The sequence below is a fragment of the Armigeres subalbatus genome, chromosome 3 (genome assembly GCF_024139115.2).
Source record: "Armigeres subalbatus isolate Guangzhou_Male chromosome 3, GZ_Asu_2, whole genome shotgun sequence".
NCBI lineage: Eukaryota > Metazoa > Arthropoda > Insecta > Diptera > Culicidae > Armigeres > Armigeres subalbatus.
The window spans coordinates 19294470-19312334 of record NC_085141.1 but is presented as its reverse complement, the minus strand read 5'-3'; the positions used below and the strand labels follow the sequence as shown (position 1 = coordinate 19312334).

General features: G+C 40.0%; 1 protein-coding gene across 1 annotated transcript in view; it reads left to right on the top strand.

Annotated features, from left to right (window-relative positions):
* LOC134219836 (uncharacterized) overlaps positions 1-17865 on the top strand; it is a 161614-nt gene that overhangs the window by 130095 nt on the left and 13654 nt on the right. The window contains exon 4 of the mRNA XM_062698705.1: positions 8380-8590. Coding sequence (XP_062554689.1) covers positions 8380-8590 — 211 coding nt within the window. The remainder of the gene's footprint in view (positions 1-8379; positions 8591-17865) is intronic.

Genomic DNA, 17865 nt, shown 5'->3' with positions numbered 1-17865 from the left:
TTCCTGGAATGCCGAAAGAATCGTTCCCGATTCGCCGGAGGAATCGTTCGCGGATGGCCGGAGAAAACGTTCCCTTTTTGCTGAAGAAATTGTTAACGAATCACGCGCGGGTTACCGGAGGAATCATTCCCGGATTGAAGGAGAATCGGTAGTAGATTGCCGGATGAATCGTTCCTGAGTTGCCGAACAAATCGTTTCTGATCCAACGGAGGAATCGTTCGCGGATTGTCCAAAAAATCGTTTGCGAATTACCGGAGGAACCGTTCTCCAATTTCGTGAATTGCTGGAGAAGTCGTTTCCGGATTGCCGGGGAGTAGATCGCCGGAGAAATCGTTCCTGGGCTGCCGAAAGAATCGTTTCCGATTCGCCGGAGGAATCGTTCGCGGATTGCTGGATAAATCGTTCTCGGTTTGATGGAGAAATCGTTAACGAATCATTCGTGGATTACCGGAGCAATCGTTCCCGGATTGCCTAATGAATCGTTCCTGTTTTACCGTAAGAATCGTTTGACAATTGCCGGATAAATCGTTCGAGCAGACCGGTCGTTAGGGGTGCACAACTAAGACCAATCTGGGCGCTGGCACTGTGAATCTGCAACTGCACAACCAGCAAACGTGCTTTGGGATGTTTTAACCAACTATTATTGCACAGCTAAGTTGGGCGTTTGCAGTGTCAATCTGTAACTGCATAGCCAACAAAAATGAATGATGATGAGACTCATCTGGCAGTGTGAATCAATAACTGCTCTGGCGCAGTACGCTTTAAGGTGCAAATACAAACCATCCATCTTCACCTAACTAAAGTGTAAATGGACGGACAGTGTTGGCCCAGGTTTGAGGCTGATAAATTGCAAATTACAATTATTAATTCAAACCATCCGTGCACAAAGGAGACCCTTTCTGCCGTTTGCACTGCCCAATAATCAAAAATGCTTTGAGGTGCTTAATATGTAACTGCACAATAGATTGCCCCCAAAATTGCACAATGTTAGGAAAGTTGGGGGCTCAACCTTCAAATAAAAATTTGAGGCGAAGCATTCAAAAATTGTTTTATAACTCTGGGATATTACCTTTCGGGGTAGCCCCAACGCATTTTATTAAAGAAAGTCCATTTTTTATAGGTGACATAAAAAAAAATAGTATTTCCATAAAAATTTCAATAAATCCCATCAGTTTAATAATTTTTACAATTTATTTAGGGACTAAACTTTATGATAAAACTTAATACGGCATGTTTTACGTCTATATTTTTTGTACTGATATTCCTTGGAAATTTTTTTTTAATTTTTTGTCATTGCAACACGAGACAAAAAAGCTTTGAAGTGGTCATATAAACTCATTTGAACGTTTGCCGTGTAAATCTGTAAAAAATATTTTGAGTTGCTTTTACAAACTGTCAGTGCACAACTGAGACCAATCTGGGCATTGATGATAAGCCTATCTGGGTCCAGACAAAGTGGATCAGCAAATGTACTAGCGAAACATGTTTTTTGAATTTTTTTTTAGAAAAAAAAAAGTTCAGAAAACAACCCCCCCCCCCCTCCAGACCAATTTTCTTGCTACGCCACTGGCTCCGACACCTATTTCTATATCTACCTAAACAGTAAGGGCATCTTCAGTGTCTCGTGTTTGACTCGAGTCGAGTACGAAATACTGAAGATGGCCTTAATGCTGAGGTTGAAATGCGTATCTATAAATTTATAATCAAATGGTGAAATTAAATGGGGTAGTGCTAACTCGTCTTGTGGACAAGTGAAGACATTGCACTAAAAAAAAACTCTAACAAATTCTGTAGTCAACTATCAGTGCACAACTGAAACTCACCTGGTAGACTGCAGGTAGTTTCCAGTTTGAATATTCAAATGCACAACCAATAACAAAGTATTGTGGCACTTATATCGACTATTAGTGCACAGTAGAAACGTTATGAACGACATCCAAAATACCGGTGAGAGCGATGATTCATTCTCAACCCCAGACTCATTGTCACCTCCGACGACGGTAATTTATTTTCATGAAGTAACCTCTTCAACGGATTAAATTTAAACTTTTTGTACAAAAAAAACGAAACAAACATAAATAATATGTAGGTACTTGCGTTGGTATCAATGTTTTGGTCTTAAGATCAATGAGATGCCTTACCTGTTGCTTTACTACCATATTACCACTTGCGGTTGAAGTTCATCGAAGTTATTGCTCCAGCCGTACTTCCTCCCGTGCTAAAGCTTCCCATCATATCTGCATTAACGGTTCCATTTTGAGTGCTTCTTAACATGGTCATCATCTTGATCGAGCGTGGCCGTATCAATGTTGTTGGATTTGATTCTGGATAGCTATTTTACTCTCGATGCCATCCCTCGCTTGTTACTCGGATTGCTATTCCTGCACGTTCTGAAGTGTTGTCCCGCTTTCCTATCCTGATGCTGCTGTGTTTTGCTGTACGTGATGTTACCACTAGCATGGTCCTGGTGGTTAGTGACCGGGGTTGTAGTTAACACTTCCGTTAGACGGGTGGCCTTGATGACCCACAAACGGTTACGAGACGAGCCAGCCTGGGGCTGAAAGTCTCGGTAATAAAGACAAAAAAAAACCGCAAACGTAACATTTCTGCTTCAAAACTAAGATGTTGGTTGTCGCGACTGACATACTCGTTTGATTATTGATGGGCTTCTCCTGGATTATCCTCGTTTGGTTTCCAGGAATCCCGGTTATACTAACGACACCACTTTGTAGTTGTTTATTTTACGCACTGCATTCATCTGCATCGTGTTTAGCACTATTGCACTATTGCACTATTTTCTTCATAGAACGGTTCGGTTCGCCACTTCATCTCATAGCTCCTATTTCCATCCCATCAAAAACAAAGCAATGGAAAGGAATTTGGTTTGTTTATTATTTTGTGATTTTTTTCAGCAGTTAGCACGCATGTTGACAAAAAGAAACGTCGAATTTGGTGCCGTATTTCTTTGTTTAGCGATGAGATGGATATATGTACAGTGAGATGGAGATCGGAACAGTTCCCCTATTACTTCTGCGCCGTTGCACTAATTCCTATGCCGCTAGGGCTTACTTTCCGCTCAGCCCAAATAGCTGCCGTCCACAGTACAATTGCACAAAGCTCCGTCGTAATTTCATCGACAGTTCAAGAAAACCGTGCCCGTGCCCGAAACCCGATTCGTACTCGTACGTTGCACTGTCGCGGCGCGGCGGAGGAAACTTAAGACAAAATCGACATCTTTTTATTTTTCAAATGGCCACCGGACCGCGGCGGGAGCGACAGCGAGATGCCCAAGAACGGTCGATTTTGCTACTGGGTCGCCGACGATGACTGTGGTGCCGGACATGATACCTGTTGCTCACAAACACAATAACGAAGTGTATATTGCACACGTCAGATTTTTTGTTAGGCAAGTAATTCTATTGTAATAGTGTGGGTATAAAACAAGCATGGAGAGATCCGAGCATGTTTCGCCCGTTATTTATGTGTTGTTACATGCAGTGTAGAGTGCGGAAGATCAATGTGGTAGTTGAAATCAAGTAAGAAACATATTATACAAGAGCCCGCAGATTTTGTTTATACAATTCTTGCATTATTCATATGCAGAAACTGTATAAAAACGAGCTATACAGTGGATGTCGGTAATTTTTGGTTTGGGTGTGTAATTCAACAAAATAGCCAGAATTTGTCTGTGATATCTATCGCACCAGGCGCAGATACTTCATACAAAAAGTGTGACATGGAAGTGAGCCAAGGAGTGAGCGGGGTATAAAATGCTTTTTTTTGCGTTACGTAATCAATGGATCATTACCAAGGTGCGGTTTTCATTCAGCTATGTGGGTTCTCTTTTCGCCAGCGTTTGGAGGAGAGGCACTGTAGTCAGTGTACTGAAAGGTTTAGCTTTCATACGAACTTGAACCGGCTTGTGCCCAATCAGTTTTTGTTCAAATTGGCTTTTGGCATACACTCGGAGCATGGGACGGAATCGATTGAGCGTGGTGGAGCTGGGTCGTTTTTTGAACCACCCTACTAATATTCTTTGCTTTTTTATAAATACTACACCAATACTATTACAATATATGACAGTTTTTATTGTACCAACACTTTCAAAGCTTTGTTTTGGTACTCAACCCACCTTCACCTTAAGCTAATGCAGTTTAAACTAATATTTCAGTATGCATGTATGTGCCTGTAGTACAGCCAGTGTTGCCAGATTCACTAATAATTTCAACTCTTCTCAACACTCCCGCCCGTGAAACTAGCAACGAACTGGTCTGTTATTCACTGTCAAGCATCACCCTCTCAGAAATTATTCGCTTCAGTCCCGCCTGGATCAAAAATCTGTGTTTTCGCCAAACGATCATCATTTTCTCTCAAATGTTTCACTAACATGCAAAACAAACCGCTTTGCATCGGATGACACTCCTAATTGTTTATAACTGCTGTATACACGAATTCCATTCCGTTTTTATTCTTCAGGACGGTGCGCAATCGGGTGCATTTATCCAAGTTTGTCCGATGATCAGTCGTCCCCGCAACAGCACTACCACTTTGCAACGCTTTACCTACCGCCACCGGTTCAGATTCAATGTATTTCAATTTCCTTCCGATTTGTAGTTGAACAGTACGGTTTGCGTTCGTTGATTTGATTGATATGTTCTGGTGGATTGTAGCCTCCAATCCGTCTATATCGTCATGTGCGACACACACTAGCGGAAATTTAGATGTTTTACACAGAGTATTACGGTGTGAAGCTGCCGCACACAAGCAAAATGCACTATCGAGCTCATCGGGTGATTTCGTATTGTCGCTGTAAGAAATTCGCTGTTCTTCCTTTGTCGATCTATATACAGTAATATCCCGATTTTATCACCCCCCCTGGTGAATTTTGGGGTGATAAAACAGGGTATGTGACAAAATTGGAAAAAAAATATTTCCATTTTTTTAAATTCATTCCACAAATATGAATCATTTTATGCCTTGGAAAGGCCAACAGCGTGAACGGTACCCATTATTTCTTGTCGAAATTTCTTACAGAATATTTCCAGGAACTCAGAAGTCGTTTGTAATAAACTACAGGCGGTGAAAGTTATTTCATGAAAATCATTGTTGTTTTTGGTATTATTTACGAAAATAAAAAGAATGACAAATTTTTTTGGGGTGACAAAATCGGGTCGAAAACGTGACAAAATCGGGACGTGATAAAATCGGGTCGAAAACGTGATAAAATCGGGGGTAGACAAAATCGGGGGTAGACAAAATCGGGGGTAGACAAAATCGGGGAGTGACAAAATCGGGGAGTGACAAAATCGGGTCAACACTGTATATCAATAGGCAATATCGGGATCAATGTGTCCAAACTGTGCAGGATCAAGTGTGTCCATGTTGAGTATTTATTTTGGTTTATTTCTCCTTAAATGTGATATCAGCAATAATCAACTTAATGAGCTTATTCATATCTGCAATAATAAAACTACGTCCAGTAAAAATTTTACATGTTTTGGTTGGATATTTTAAAAGTTATTAAACTTTTTTCCTTCGCTGAACAAAAGAATTGAGAACGCTATAATATTAAAACCTCTCAAACCCATATAAATGAAGGAACTTACATCAAATATTATTCAGATTTATTTATCTGTCTATCGGATCTGTTTACACATATCAGTGGTATGAAAATGTCATTAGTTTTCGAGATAACAGGAGGGGATCATATGTCCCCGGGGATCACGTGTGTCCAGTTTCCCCTACTATGAATTTAATATCAATTGTCTGCAAAAGCTGCACTTTTGAGCTAATTGAGCAGTGGCAACTTTCTGTCATTTGAACATTTTGTAGATAAAAGCTATTTAAAGATTATAATTAAACCAGCTGAAAAATAAACTAACGGAGGTCAATTTTTCTCAAAATCTATCCAGGATCAGTGAAGCATTTTATTAGGATCAGTGAATAGACTGGTAGAAAAAAAAATCAAGCTCGCCAGTCAGCAGATGTTAACATAAAGTCATATCCAATATTTATTATTGCATTTTTTCAGGAGAATTTTTTAAATAAAATGTAAAATTCTCTCGTATATCGAGTCGTAACATATATGTCTTTTCGTTTGAAACATATTTTTGTAAGCATTAAACTGATTTTCTCCGAAAAAGCGACCTTCAATGGACGCATCGTCTAGAGCGAAATAAAAAGATTGATCTTCGTTACCGTTCACAAATTGAAATGTTTCCGCATCATGTACTAACATATGTAAGGCCTAATTATCATCTCTTTGTATGGTCTATTGAGGAATTGGTATAAAAACATACATCAAGATAAACCACATGTACGAAAAACCCAAACCGCTTTCGTCGAGAGCATAAATCCTTCCATGCCAGTTTTTCGCTCATCGGCTGATACTGATGTATTTTTCACCCGAAGAAAGGACCAATCGTAAATTTTTCGGCGACAAGTGTGGGGACCTGAAGTGTGACATTGTGGTTTCCGGTACGGGCACCTTTTAGGGTCGTATTATGGCCTACCCACCATTAGATTCCATATATGGATGCATGCTGGGGGGGAAAGGTTGCCATTACGGCGGGGCCACCTACGAAAAGTGTTTTCCAAGAACCACCACTACAAGGGAAAACACATTAAAATAAATCACGACTTTTTTGCTACCCCCGTGACCAAGTCGAAGCATTTCCACACATATCACAGTGCGACATCTCGTGGCAGAACGGCCGGAAGGAAGTGAAATGGGAAGACAGTGAAGGAGTGCCGAAAAACAAACAGCCCCGAAATGGATGGTGATATTTCCGTAAAAGGTTTACCCGTTCATTGGAAACTGAAAAGAAAAACCGTAAGGGGAAATAATGATTCCACCGAAGTTCTGTTCGGGTCGGAGGCCACAGTTCAAGCAAATTGACTCTTCCGAAAAACCTTTGATGATTGTGGTATTCACAGTTGAATCCATTCAAGGAGATTCATGTCGCTTGGTTGAAATGTGATTCATACTAAATTTCTGCTTTTATTGAACTGTCTGTCTGTTTCGACTTCTTTGCGCTCATAAATGTGTTGTTGTTAATGTAATGGTAAATCCCTTGAATTGGTTAATCAAGAATTCAATAAACCCAACTTGTAAAGAGCATTAAATTGTTGATAACTATTATTTACTGAATAAAATCACATTCAGCTCATCAGTACCTATTTAGGAATTGTTTCCAAAATCTTTCCAAACCAGATTATCCATCCCAGATGTGCAATCCAACGTTCATCTGTCACCTGATTCAATCAGTATCCAATTTATATGGCTATCTGAGCCCCAAAATCCCATCGCACTACTTTGCGTTGAAAACAATATCCCACACCTTTCTGTTCGGCATTTCCCCCCTAAAACGACCCTCATGAGCAACGAACCAATCGACGCTCCAATCCAATATCCAATCAATTGATTACTTCCGGCTGGAGAGTACTCGTCATCAACGAGGGTCGGCACTCATTTCGAGATTTACAGCCACTAAATTTTAACAACCTATGTGGACGAGGAAATTCTGTCGCCGCTTCCCAAATTTGATGGACCGCCGTTCCCGTTGTCGGTGTGGAACTGCAAGCTCTGCACGCGCACCTTTAGGGAAGGAAGTGCCCACTCAGCGCGTAGATTAAATCACAGCTGCCGTAAATTTCGCGCAAATTAATTAGCACCATGCGGTAGGGCCAGCAGCATCTGCGAGTCACGGGAACAAAAATTGCCGTCAAACACTTTCTTCCGGTGTCTCTGCTTCCAAAACTTTGTCGACCGACCAGCCGACCGTAAATTTCACACGGGGGAAACGTTTCGAAAAGACGCAAATATTCGGTCGTCAAGAATCGCTGCTGTCACCGGCGAGCTCGAATCTCACGTACCGTCCATCAACTTGATTCATGATCAATTATCGGGTCGTTCGCTCAGGTAAACTCGCGCTCAAAGTGGGACGCGAAACTGGCTTTTCCCCATTTTCCTGTCTGCAAAGTGTGTGGGGCTTGCTTCGTAAGCAGAGAAAAAAATTGATATTATTTCGTAAATGACCGTAATAAGCCAATTAAGGTGATGGATATTTGCTAGCGATTTAAAACGGAAGCTTCCTTTTGGAAATTGTAGAACTTTTTAGTTGTCTAATAAACAATTTTTATGATACAACTGCAGTTTATACTATTTTATTTAATTCCGCCGTTTTATCTTGACTGGTGAGGTTGTGCTCAGTTTGGTCGATTTTTAGTATCTCCAATTACCGATTCATGAGTAAAATTGCTAAGCATTTCGGTTAAATCTTTTAACATCGCCAAATTCTAAATGATGAGTAAATCATTACACTGGAGAATGCAGTCTTACATTAAATTAATAAGCTTTTTCTATTTCTTTTACGATAGGTCTCATGGATGCGTAAGCGGGATCTACATATACTGACATCTGGCACCCACACCTACACCGGGGACCAACGGTTTTCTGTGCACCACCCTCCGGATTCGGACGATTGGGATCTGAAGATTGCGTACGCCCAGCCACGGGACAGCGGTATCTACGAGTGCCAGGTCAACACAGAACCCAAAATCAACTTGGCCGTCTTCTTGCACGTCACAGGTGAGTGAGATGTTCACCGTATCTGTAGTCAACAGACGAAGTATAATGTTTTCAAAACTAATTACTCGGTTCATATCCTGACAGATACGTATTAAATGATAACACGTGGGGCATAGTAATTCACTGGTCGACAGAGTGTTGTTCTCGACCTCCTAAATTGATTGGTTACTGGTGTTTGTTGTATGATTTGGGAAAATTCCCAGATTATGTGGTCACAAATTAGGAAGGAGATCTTCGCTTTAACGGCGTTGAAGTCACTTACATGTTTACATGATGGCATGAGTTCAAATACTAAGTTATCACGATAATATCAGCTATTTCGATATCTGAATGTCCCCATGAGAGTTTTTCATGCAAAAAGGGGCCTTCCAGGTAGGCTGACCAGATCGTTTCGGCAAAAAAAAACGGGACAAACGCACTTGCAAAACGGGACATGTCAAAAAACCTTGCGACAAAAAATCTTGATCTGTGGAAATTTAAAAATTAATGGACTCAATTTTCATTTTCCGAGTTGTTACTAATTATATTTTTTTTAGAGTGAATAATTCACCACCATAACCTTCTATTGTATTAAGTTAGTTATGAAAAATACTAAACTACTAATATTTCACTCTTCAAATGAGCGCGGACAAAAACACGAAGTAACAAAAAATACGCATCTTTTATTTATTAAAAAAAAAGGGGGAATTTTGAAATTTTGTTTTAATCCACTCTTAAAAATGCATTAAGGATTATTACTGATCAATATCAAAAACTTTTCCAATTCTGAACAATTAAAAATAACAAAAAAATACGAGAAAGGCAAAAATGGTCAAAGTACTTGAGCTTGAGCTTGAGCTTGATTTACTGCTCGTAGTTGCTACTCCATTATGACCAGATCAGCTATTCTTGCACAGGGAACCAACAAATGTTTGCTTGGGACTAGCACACATCTTCAATGTACAAGTACTTTTTTTTTTAACTAATTTTATTTGATAATTATCTAATACATTCATTCATCTCTTAGACTAGGTGTTCCGTGTTTTCTTAACACTATCATCCTTATTTGCTATGTTATATTTTTAGTTATTATTAATACATTTCAACTGCCTCTGGCAGTTAGAATTTTTCCTCTGGTTGAATTGAACCATGTAGGAATTACAATGTTTTCAACTTAAACTAAGCTTAACCTATTTTATACTAAGGGTACAAGGAGTTAATCGTTGCAATAGAACAGCGGTTCTCAACCTTTTTCTTGAGAGGTACCCCTTCGAACTTTTGCATTATTTGAGGTACCCCCTCTCGAAAGTAGGCTTCCAATCCTCTTGAAAACATAATTCCGAGCCCTTTGAAGGGAAGCTCCTTTAAGCTTTTGAGTCCCTTTAGAGTAGGCTTCCGCGCCTCTTTATAAGAGGCTTCTGAGCCTCTTGAGAGGAGGCTTCCGAGCCTCTTAAGAGGAGGCTTCCGAACCTCTTAAGAGGAGGCTTCCGAGCCTCTTAAAAGGAGGCTTTGAGTCCCTTTAGAGTAGGCTTCCAGGCCTCTTAAAGGAGGCTCTGAGCCTCTTGAGAGGAGGCTCTGAGGCCTCTTGAAAGAAGGCTTCCGAGCCTCTTGAGAGGAGGCTTCAAGCCTCTTGAGAGGAGGCTTGAGGCCTCTTGAGAGGAGGCTTGAGGCCTCTTGAGAGGAGGCTTGAGGCCTCTTGAGAGGAGGCTTGAGGCCTCTTGAGAGGAGGCTTCCAGGCCTCTTGAGAGGAGGCTGGAGGCCTCTTGAGAGGAGGCTTCCAGGCCTCTTGAGAGGAGGCTCGAGCCTCTTGAGAGGAGGCCTGAGCCTCTTGAGAGGAGGCTTGAGGCCTCTTGAGAGGAGGCTTCTGAGCCTCTTGAGAGGAGGCCTGAGGCCTCTTGAGAGGAGGCTTCTGAGGCCTCTTGAGAGGAGGCTTCTGAGCCTCTTGAGAGGAGGCTTCCAGGCCTCTTGAGAGGAGGCTTCCAGCCTCTTGAGAGGAGGCTTCCAGGCCTCTTGAGGAGGAGGCTTGAGCCTCTTGAGAGGAGGCTTGAGCCTCTTGAGAGGAGGCTTCCAGGCCTCTTGAGAGGAGGCTCTGAGGCCTCTTGAGAGGAGGCTTGAGGCCTCTTGAGAGGAGGCTTGAGGCCTCTTGAGAGGAGGCTTGAGGCCTCTTGAGAGGAGGCTTGAGCCTCTTGAGAGGAGGCCTGAGCCTCTTGAGAGGAGGCTTCCAGGCCTCTTGAGAGGAGGCTTCTGAGCCTCTTGAGAGGAGGCTTCTGAGCCTCTTGAGAGGAGGCTTGAGCCTCTTGAGGAGGCTTCCGAGCCTCTTGAGAGGAGGCCTGAGCCTCTTGAGAGGAGGCTTCCAGGCCTCTTGAGAGGAGGCTTCTGAGCCTCTTGAGAGGAGCCTTCGCCGCCTCTTGAGAGGAGGCTTGAGGCCTCTTGAGAGGAGGCTTGAGCCTCTTGAGAGGAGGCTTCTGAGCCTCTTGAGAGGAGGCTTCCAGGCCTCTTGAGAGCAGGCTGAGGCCTCTTGAAAGGAGGCTTCTGAGCCTCTTGAAAGGAGGCTTGAGCCTCTTGAAAGGAGGCTGAGCCTCTTGAAAGGAGGCTTCCAGGCCTCTTGAAAGGAGGCTTCTGAGCCTCTTGAGAGGAGGCTTCTGAGCCTCTTGAAAGGAGGCTTCCAGGCCTCTTGAAAGGAGGCTTCTGAGCCTCTTGAAAGGAGGCTTCTGAGCCTCTTGAAAGGAGGCTCTGAGGCCTCTTGAAAGGAGGCTTCCAGGCCTCTTGAAAGGAGGCTTCTGAGCCTCTTGAAAGGAGGCTTCTGAGCCTCTTGACAGGAGGCTTCTGAGCCTCTTGAAAGGAGGCTTGAGCCTCTTGAAAGGAGGCTTCCAGGCCTCTTGAAAGGAGGCTTCTGAGCCTCTTGAAAGGAGGCTTCCGAGCCTCTTGAAAGAAGGCTTCCGAGCCTCTTGAAAGGAGGCTTCCGAGCCTCTTGAAAGGAGGCCTCCGAGCCTCTAGGAAAGGAGGCTTTCGAGCCTCTTGAAAGGAGGCTTCCGAACCTCTTGAAAGAAGGCAGCCTAACCACTTAAAAGGAGGCTTCCGAGCCTCTTGAAAGGAAGCCTTCGAGCTGCTTGGAAGAAGGCTTTCGAGAGGCGTAAAATGCGAGTTTTAGTGAAAAAAAAATCATTTTGTTCATTTGACGTTTTGTTCGTTTGATCTTTTGTTCCTCAGCCCTTCATACATTGTGCTGGTTGTGGAAGGCAGGATTTAATTGGGATTTATTGATCGCATTACATATTATGTACAATATAAATTTTTGAAATAGAAAATACACAATTATCAAAACTTTATCAATGAATTTTGATTGAAATTGTAATATGTCCGCCATTACGCATTTTTGTCCGAGGTACCCCCTAGGGCCAGCGAAGGTACCCCCAGGGGTACATGTACCCCAGGTTGAGAACCGCTGCAATAGAAGATTGCAACGATTTTTGTCTAAAATTGGAAATTATTTTGTTGGACATTTGTTGCAATGTCTCAATATTAGAAATTCTATGAAGTTCATTGGTACTATACCACGGAGGCAACTTCAGAATCATTTTCAGAATTTTATTTTGAATCCTCTGAAGTGCCTTCTTTCTGGTATTGCAGCAACTAGTCCATATTGGCACAGCATACAACATGGCAGGTCTAAAAATTTGTTTGTAAATCAAAAGTTTGTTCTTAAGACAAAGTTTTGATTTTCTGTTTATAAGTGGATATAGACACTTAATATATTTGTTACATTTGGCTTGAAGGCCTTCAATGTGACTTTTAAAAGTTAATTTTTGATCTAGCAGAAGTCCTAAATATTTAGCTTCGCTAGACCAATTAATTGGAACCCCATTCATAGTGACAATATGTCTGCTAGAAGGTTTCAAATAAGAAGCTCTCGGCTTATCACTATAGGATTTCGGGCGGTCATTAATCGAAAATGTCATGTCTTCCGAATTATTTTAAAATATTTTCTCTCCATTGTCAATACTCTAATTAAGAGAAATTCTGAATTTGAAGTCTCTAGGTGCACTAGTTCCAAAGATATAAGGTGTCAAAGTCAGAAATGGGTAAAAAAGTTAACAAATTTCCTGAAAAAATATTTTACTTTCAACTATTTATTGAAATATTTTCTTAATGTTTTTTCTTTAATGTTAATACATCATTACAAAGGTAATTGTATAAGCTTTAAAATGGTATGCAAAAACTAATGGTTACATTGTGAAAAAAAATGAAAAAATGCGGAAACAATATTTTTTTCCAAAACGACGCTATTTTCAACTTTGATAGTGAAGAACTTTTTTCCTCAGAAATCCCCGGGTTCTTTTATGATGCACATCAAGGACGAAGCTTCGACTAAAATTTCCCGAAATAATTTCTTGCCAGTATTTGCAATTAACAGAGTTAAATCACTTTGATTTTTTTCATTTATTTTTTACTGTGTTTTGCCTCTCTCGTACTCCAAGGTTAATGCTCATTCCAAAAACGAATGTTTGATAGAAGGCCCGGAGATCCGTAGTGGTATATATCAACTAACTCAGCTCGAAGAATTGAGGTGATGTCTGTATGTGTGTGCATGCGCGTCTGTATGTATGTGCGCAAATCGCCATTTAGACGCTTATTTGTGTACGATTTTCTCGCAACAAGTTTCATTCGACGGGAAATCTAGTCCCATCGTTTCCTATTGAAAATGGGCCAGACTGAACTATGGGCTCAAAGGGTATGGTCAAAATACATGTATTGGTAATAACTTCGACTTTATTTATAACAATTTTTTAACTTTTCAAAGGAGTGAATGAATAAAACCCCCAATACAATGCAGCACAACGGTAACGGTAACGGAATTTATATATTTCCTGTCAAATTTTACTGGTTCCGTCGCCATTCCGCTGAATTGCGTTTGGGGCTTGAGTGGTTTGAGTCATTTCCTAAACCTATTTTTCTGAGCTATTCATTAGCTACTGATGGAGAACTAAATATGAGGTTTCATAGTATGTAAATATTTATAAATCTCATGGAATCAATAATTCCCGACATGTTTATTGCAAAAGTAAAGACGAACAATATCTTAGTTAGTACGGAGAGTATGAAATTCTTGCTAGTGTTCATGAATGTCTGGCTAAAGGTAGGGAAATATTTATTCACTCATCTACACTTTGAGGTTCACTGGCTGAACAACCAGCGGAAAGTCAATATAAAAAAGAAGAAATTTAGAACTCATAATGCAAGAAAATGATCAAGAGAGGCAAATGTTGACATTTTTCTTCGTGCCTTACATGAATCAGATCTATTTTAAGCTCGATTTGGATAACGAGGAGACATTGGAAAAAAATTCACTTAGTTATTCTTATGCCATGCGTAATTTTGTAATATTTGAAGATTTTTAAAAGTTCTTTATCCTCTGATACTTTAGATGAATTCATGTCATCTTCCATCGTTGATGGAATTGAAGAAAATATCATTAAAGATTTAAACCTTCACACAGAAAAAGAATGATGCTATATATAACTTGTAGAAATCATGAAAACAAATCAAAAATAATTTAAATAGTGTTGTTATTCAAATTGAAAGAAATTTGCTTTTCGGAACAATGGAGCATTGTGGAATGAATGAATGTTCACATTTTTGAGAATATATTATTCTCATTTATTTTTTGAATAACTTGTACAAATGTCATGGGATTGCGATTTCTAATTTGCTGATACCCTTTTTCAAAAGTTATTTCCAATTCTGATTCTTTAAGAAAATTGTTTAACTATTTTTAGTGGAATGTTTTCACTGTCATAAGACGAGTTTAGTAAAATTCCATTTTATTCCACCAACTCGTATTAGTTCTACATATACGTATTTCGACCTGTTAGGACGTCTTCAGTGTCTCGTACTTTACTCGTTCTTGACTTCTGATTCTTTGATTAACATTTAATGCTTTAGGATCCTTCAGAACCTAGTACTTTTGTCAAACAGATTGTTCTAAATACAAATTGTGAGGCATGAGAGTAAGAACAAAAAAATATCACTGAATGTCATGAAATTAATGTCTTTTAACATTAATTCGGTTCTCTCGCCGCCAACTTCAGATTTAGAGCAATGAAAAGTTATTAGATTTATTGGTAGGGGAGGCGTTTTGTTACTTTCTTCCCACAAAAATGATTACCTTCCGCAAAAAATATACAAAAATATATAGACGACAGTCCACAAATGAGGATGGAGAAGGGGGAGGGTTCATGATGTCCATAAATTGCTGTACTTAGTTTTGTACAACCCCTTCCTTCTCCTCAAGAAAACATATAAAATTAAACTTCCTAAATTGGATTGCTTTGTCACGTTAATCGAATTTATGAAAAAAATATTACGTAATTCATAGACGATCCCTAAAGGGGGGTGTTAGAAATTATATATTCATGCTATTTCGACCATACACAGCTAAAGCAAAGTGGAAAATCACTTGAAAAGTCCAATTTTATTTTGACCGCTCGCTTGTATGGGGATCCCCCATAGTGCTTATGTGAGAAAATTATAAGCTGAGTTTTGGAAGCATTCGGGAAAATTTTCCATTTTTGCAAGTAAGTGGAGAAAATATCCAAACTTTTTTGCAATCTACTACAAATGACACGAAGGCTACGCCCTTTGGCTGAGAGACCTGTGTCATCTGCAAACAAAGATTTTTGACACCCTGGTGGTAAATCAGGTAAGTCAGAAGTAAAAATGTTATACAAAATGGGCCCCAGTATGCTGCCTTGGGGGACACCAGCCCTTACAGGTAATCTATCAGATTTAGAATTCTGATAGTTTACCTGTAGTGAGCGATCTGATAAATAATTTTGGATCAGTTTAATAATGTACAGAGGAAAATTAAAATTCATCAATTTTACAATCAAACCTTCATGCCAAACACTGTCAAATGCTTTCTCTATATCAAGAAGAGCAACTCCAGTCGAATATCCTTCAGATTTGTTGAGCCGAATTAAGTTCGTAACTCTTAATAACTGATGAGTGGTTGAATGCCCATGGCGAAAACCAAATTGCTCATCAGCAAAAATAGAATTGTCATTAATATGAACCATCATTCTATTTAAAATAATCTTTTCAAACAGTTTGCTTATTGAAGAAATCAAACTGATTGGGCGATAACTAGAAGCCTCAGCTGGATTTTTGTCCGGCTTCAAAATTGGAACAACTTTGGCGTTTTTCCATTTATCTGGGAAGTATGCCAATTGAAAACATTTGTTAAATAAATTAACCAAAAAGGATAAAGAGCTCTCAGGAAGTTTTTTGATAAGTATGTAGAAAATACCATCATCACCCGGGGCTTTCATATTTTTAAATTTTCTAGTAATAGATCTCACTTCATCCAAATTAGTTCCCAACGAAGGGTCAAAAACATTCTCTTGATTGAGAATGTCTTCGAAGCTCCGTGTAACCTGATCCTCAATTGGACTAGTGAGACCTAGACTAAAATTATGGGCACTCTCGAGCAAGTTTTTGAGCCTTTTCGCCATTTGTTAATAAAATTTCATTTCCCTCGTTAAGCGCTGGAATTGGCTTTTGAGGTTTTTTAAGAATTTTCGTTAATTTCCAAAACGGTTTCGAACTGGGATCCAACTTCGAGACATTATTCTCAAAGTTGGTATTTCTCAGAATAGCGAAACGTTTTGCCTTTCTCGTATACAAAGTATACGTAAAGGCTATATGTTCGCTCCAAAAACGAACTTTTTATAGGAGGCCCGGAGACCCATAGTGTTATATACCGATCGACTCAGCTCGACGAATTGGAGTGATGTCTGTGTGTGTGTATGTGTGTGTATGTGTGTGTGCGCAAAAAGTCTAGCTCACTTTTTGGGCACTTATCCTTAACCGATTTGCTCGCAATAAGTTGCATTCGACGCAGAATCCTGTCCCATTGTTTCCTATTGAAAATTGACCCGATCGGACTATGGGCTTAGAAGTTATGGCCAAAATACTTTTTTCATAAAATGCACATTAAAAGTCTAGCTCACTTTTTGGGCACTTATTCTCAACCAATGTGTTCGCAACAAGTTGCATTCGATGCAGAATCCTGTCTCATTGTTTCCTATTGAAAACTGACCCGATCGGACTATGGGCTTAGAAGTTATGACCAAAATACATTTTTTCATAAAAAAGCACATCAAAAAGTCTAGCTCACTTTTTGGGCACTTATTCTCAACCGATTTGCTCGTAACAAGTTGCAATCGACGCAAAATCCTGTCCCATTATTTCCTATCAAAAACTGACCTAATCGGACTATGGGCTTAGAAGTTATGGCCAAAATACTTTTTTTCATAAAAAAGCACATTAAAAAGTCTAGCTCACTTTTTGGGCACTTATTCTCAACCAATGTGTTCGCAACAAGTTGCATTCGATGCAGAATCCTGTTCCATTGTTTCCTATTGAAAACTGACCCGATCGGACTATGGGCTTAGAAGTTATGGCCAAAATACTTTTTTTCATATAAAAGCACATTAAAAAGTCTAGCTCACTTTTTGGGCACTTATTCTCAACCGATTTGCTCGCAACAAATTGAATTCGACGCAGAATCCTGTCCCATTGTTTCCAATTGAAAACTGACCCGATCGGACTATGGGCTTAGAAGTTATGGCAAAAAAAAAATCGTGTAAAAGCACATGAAAAAGTCTAGCTCACTTTCTGGGCACTTATTCTCAATTTGCTCGCAACAAGTTGCATTAGACGCAGAATCCTTTCCCATTGTTTCTTATTGTAAATTGACCCGATCGGACTATGGGCTTAGAAGTTATGGCTAAAATACTTTTTTTTTCATAAAAATCATATTAAAAAGTCTAGCTCATTTTTTGGGAATTTATTCTCAACTGATTTGCTCGCAACAGTTGCATTCGACGCAAAATCCTGTCCCATTGTTTCCTATTGAAAATTGACCCGATCGGACTATGGGCTTAGAAGTTATGACCAAAATTGTTTTTGCCTTTCTTGTATACAAAGTGTACTTAAAGGCTATATGTTTTCTCCAAAAACGAACTTTTTATAGGAGGCCCGTAGACTCATAGTGTTATATACCGATCGACTCAGCTCGACGAATTAAAGTGATGTCTGTGTGTGTATGTGTGTGCGCAAAATAATCTCACTGATTTTTCAGGCACTTATCCTTAACCATTTCATTTCTTAGGCATTTATCCTAAACCGATTTGCTCGCAACAAGTTGCATTTGACGCGGAATCTTGTCCCATTGTTTCGTATTGAAAACCGGCCCAGTCGGACTATGGGCTTCGGAGTTATGGCCAGTTTTTACA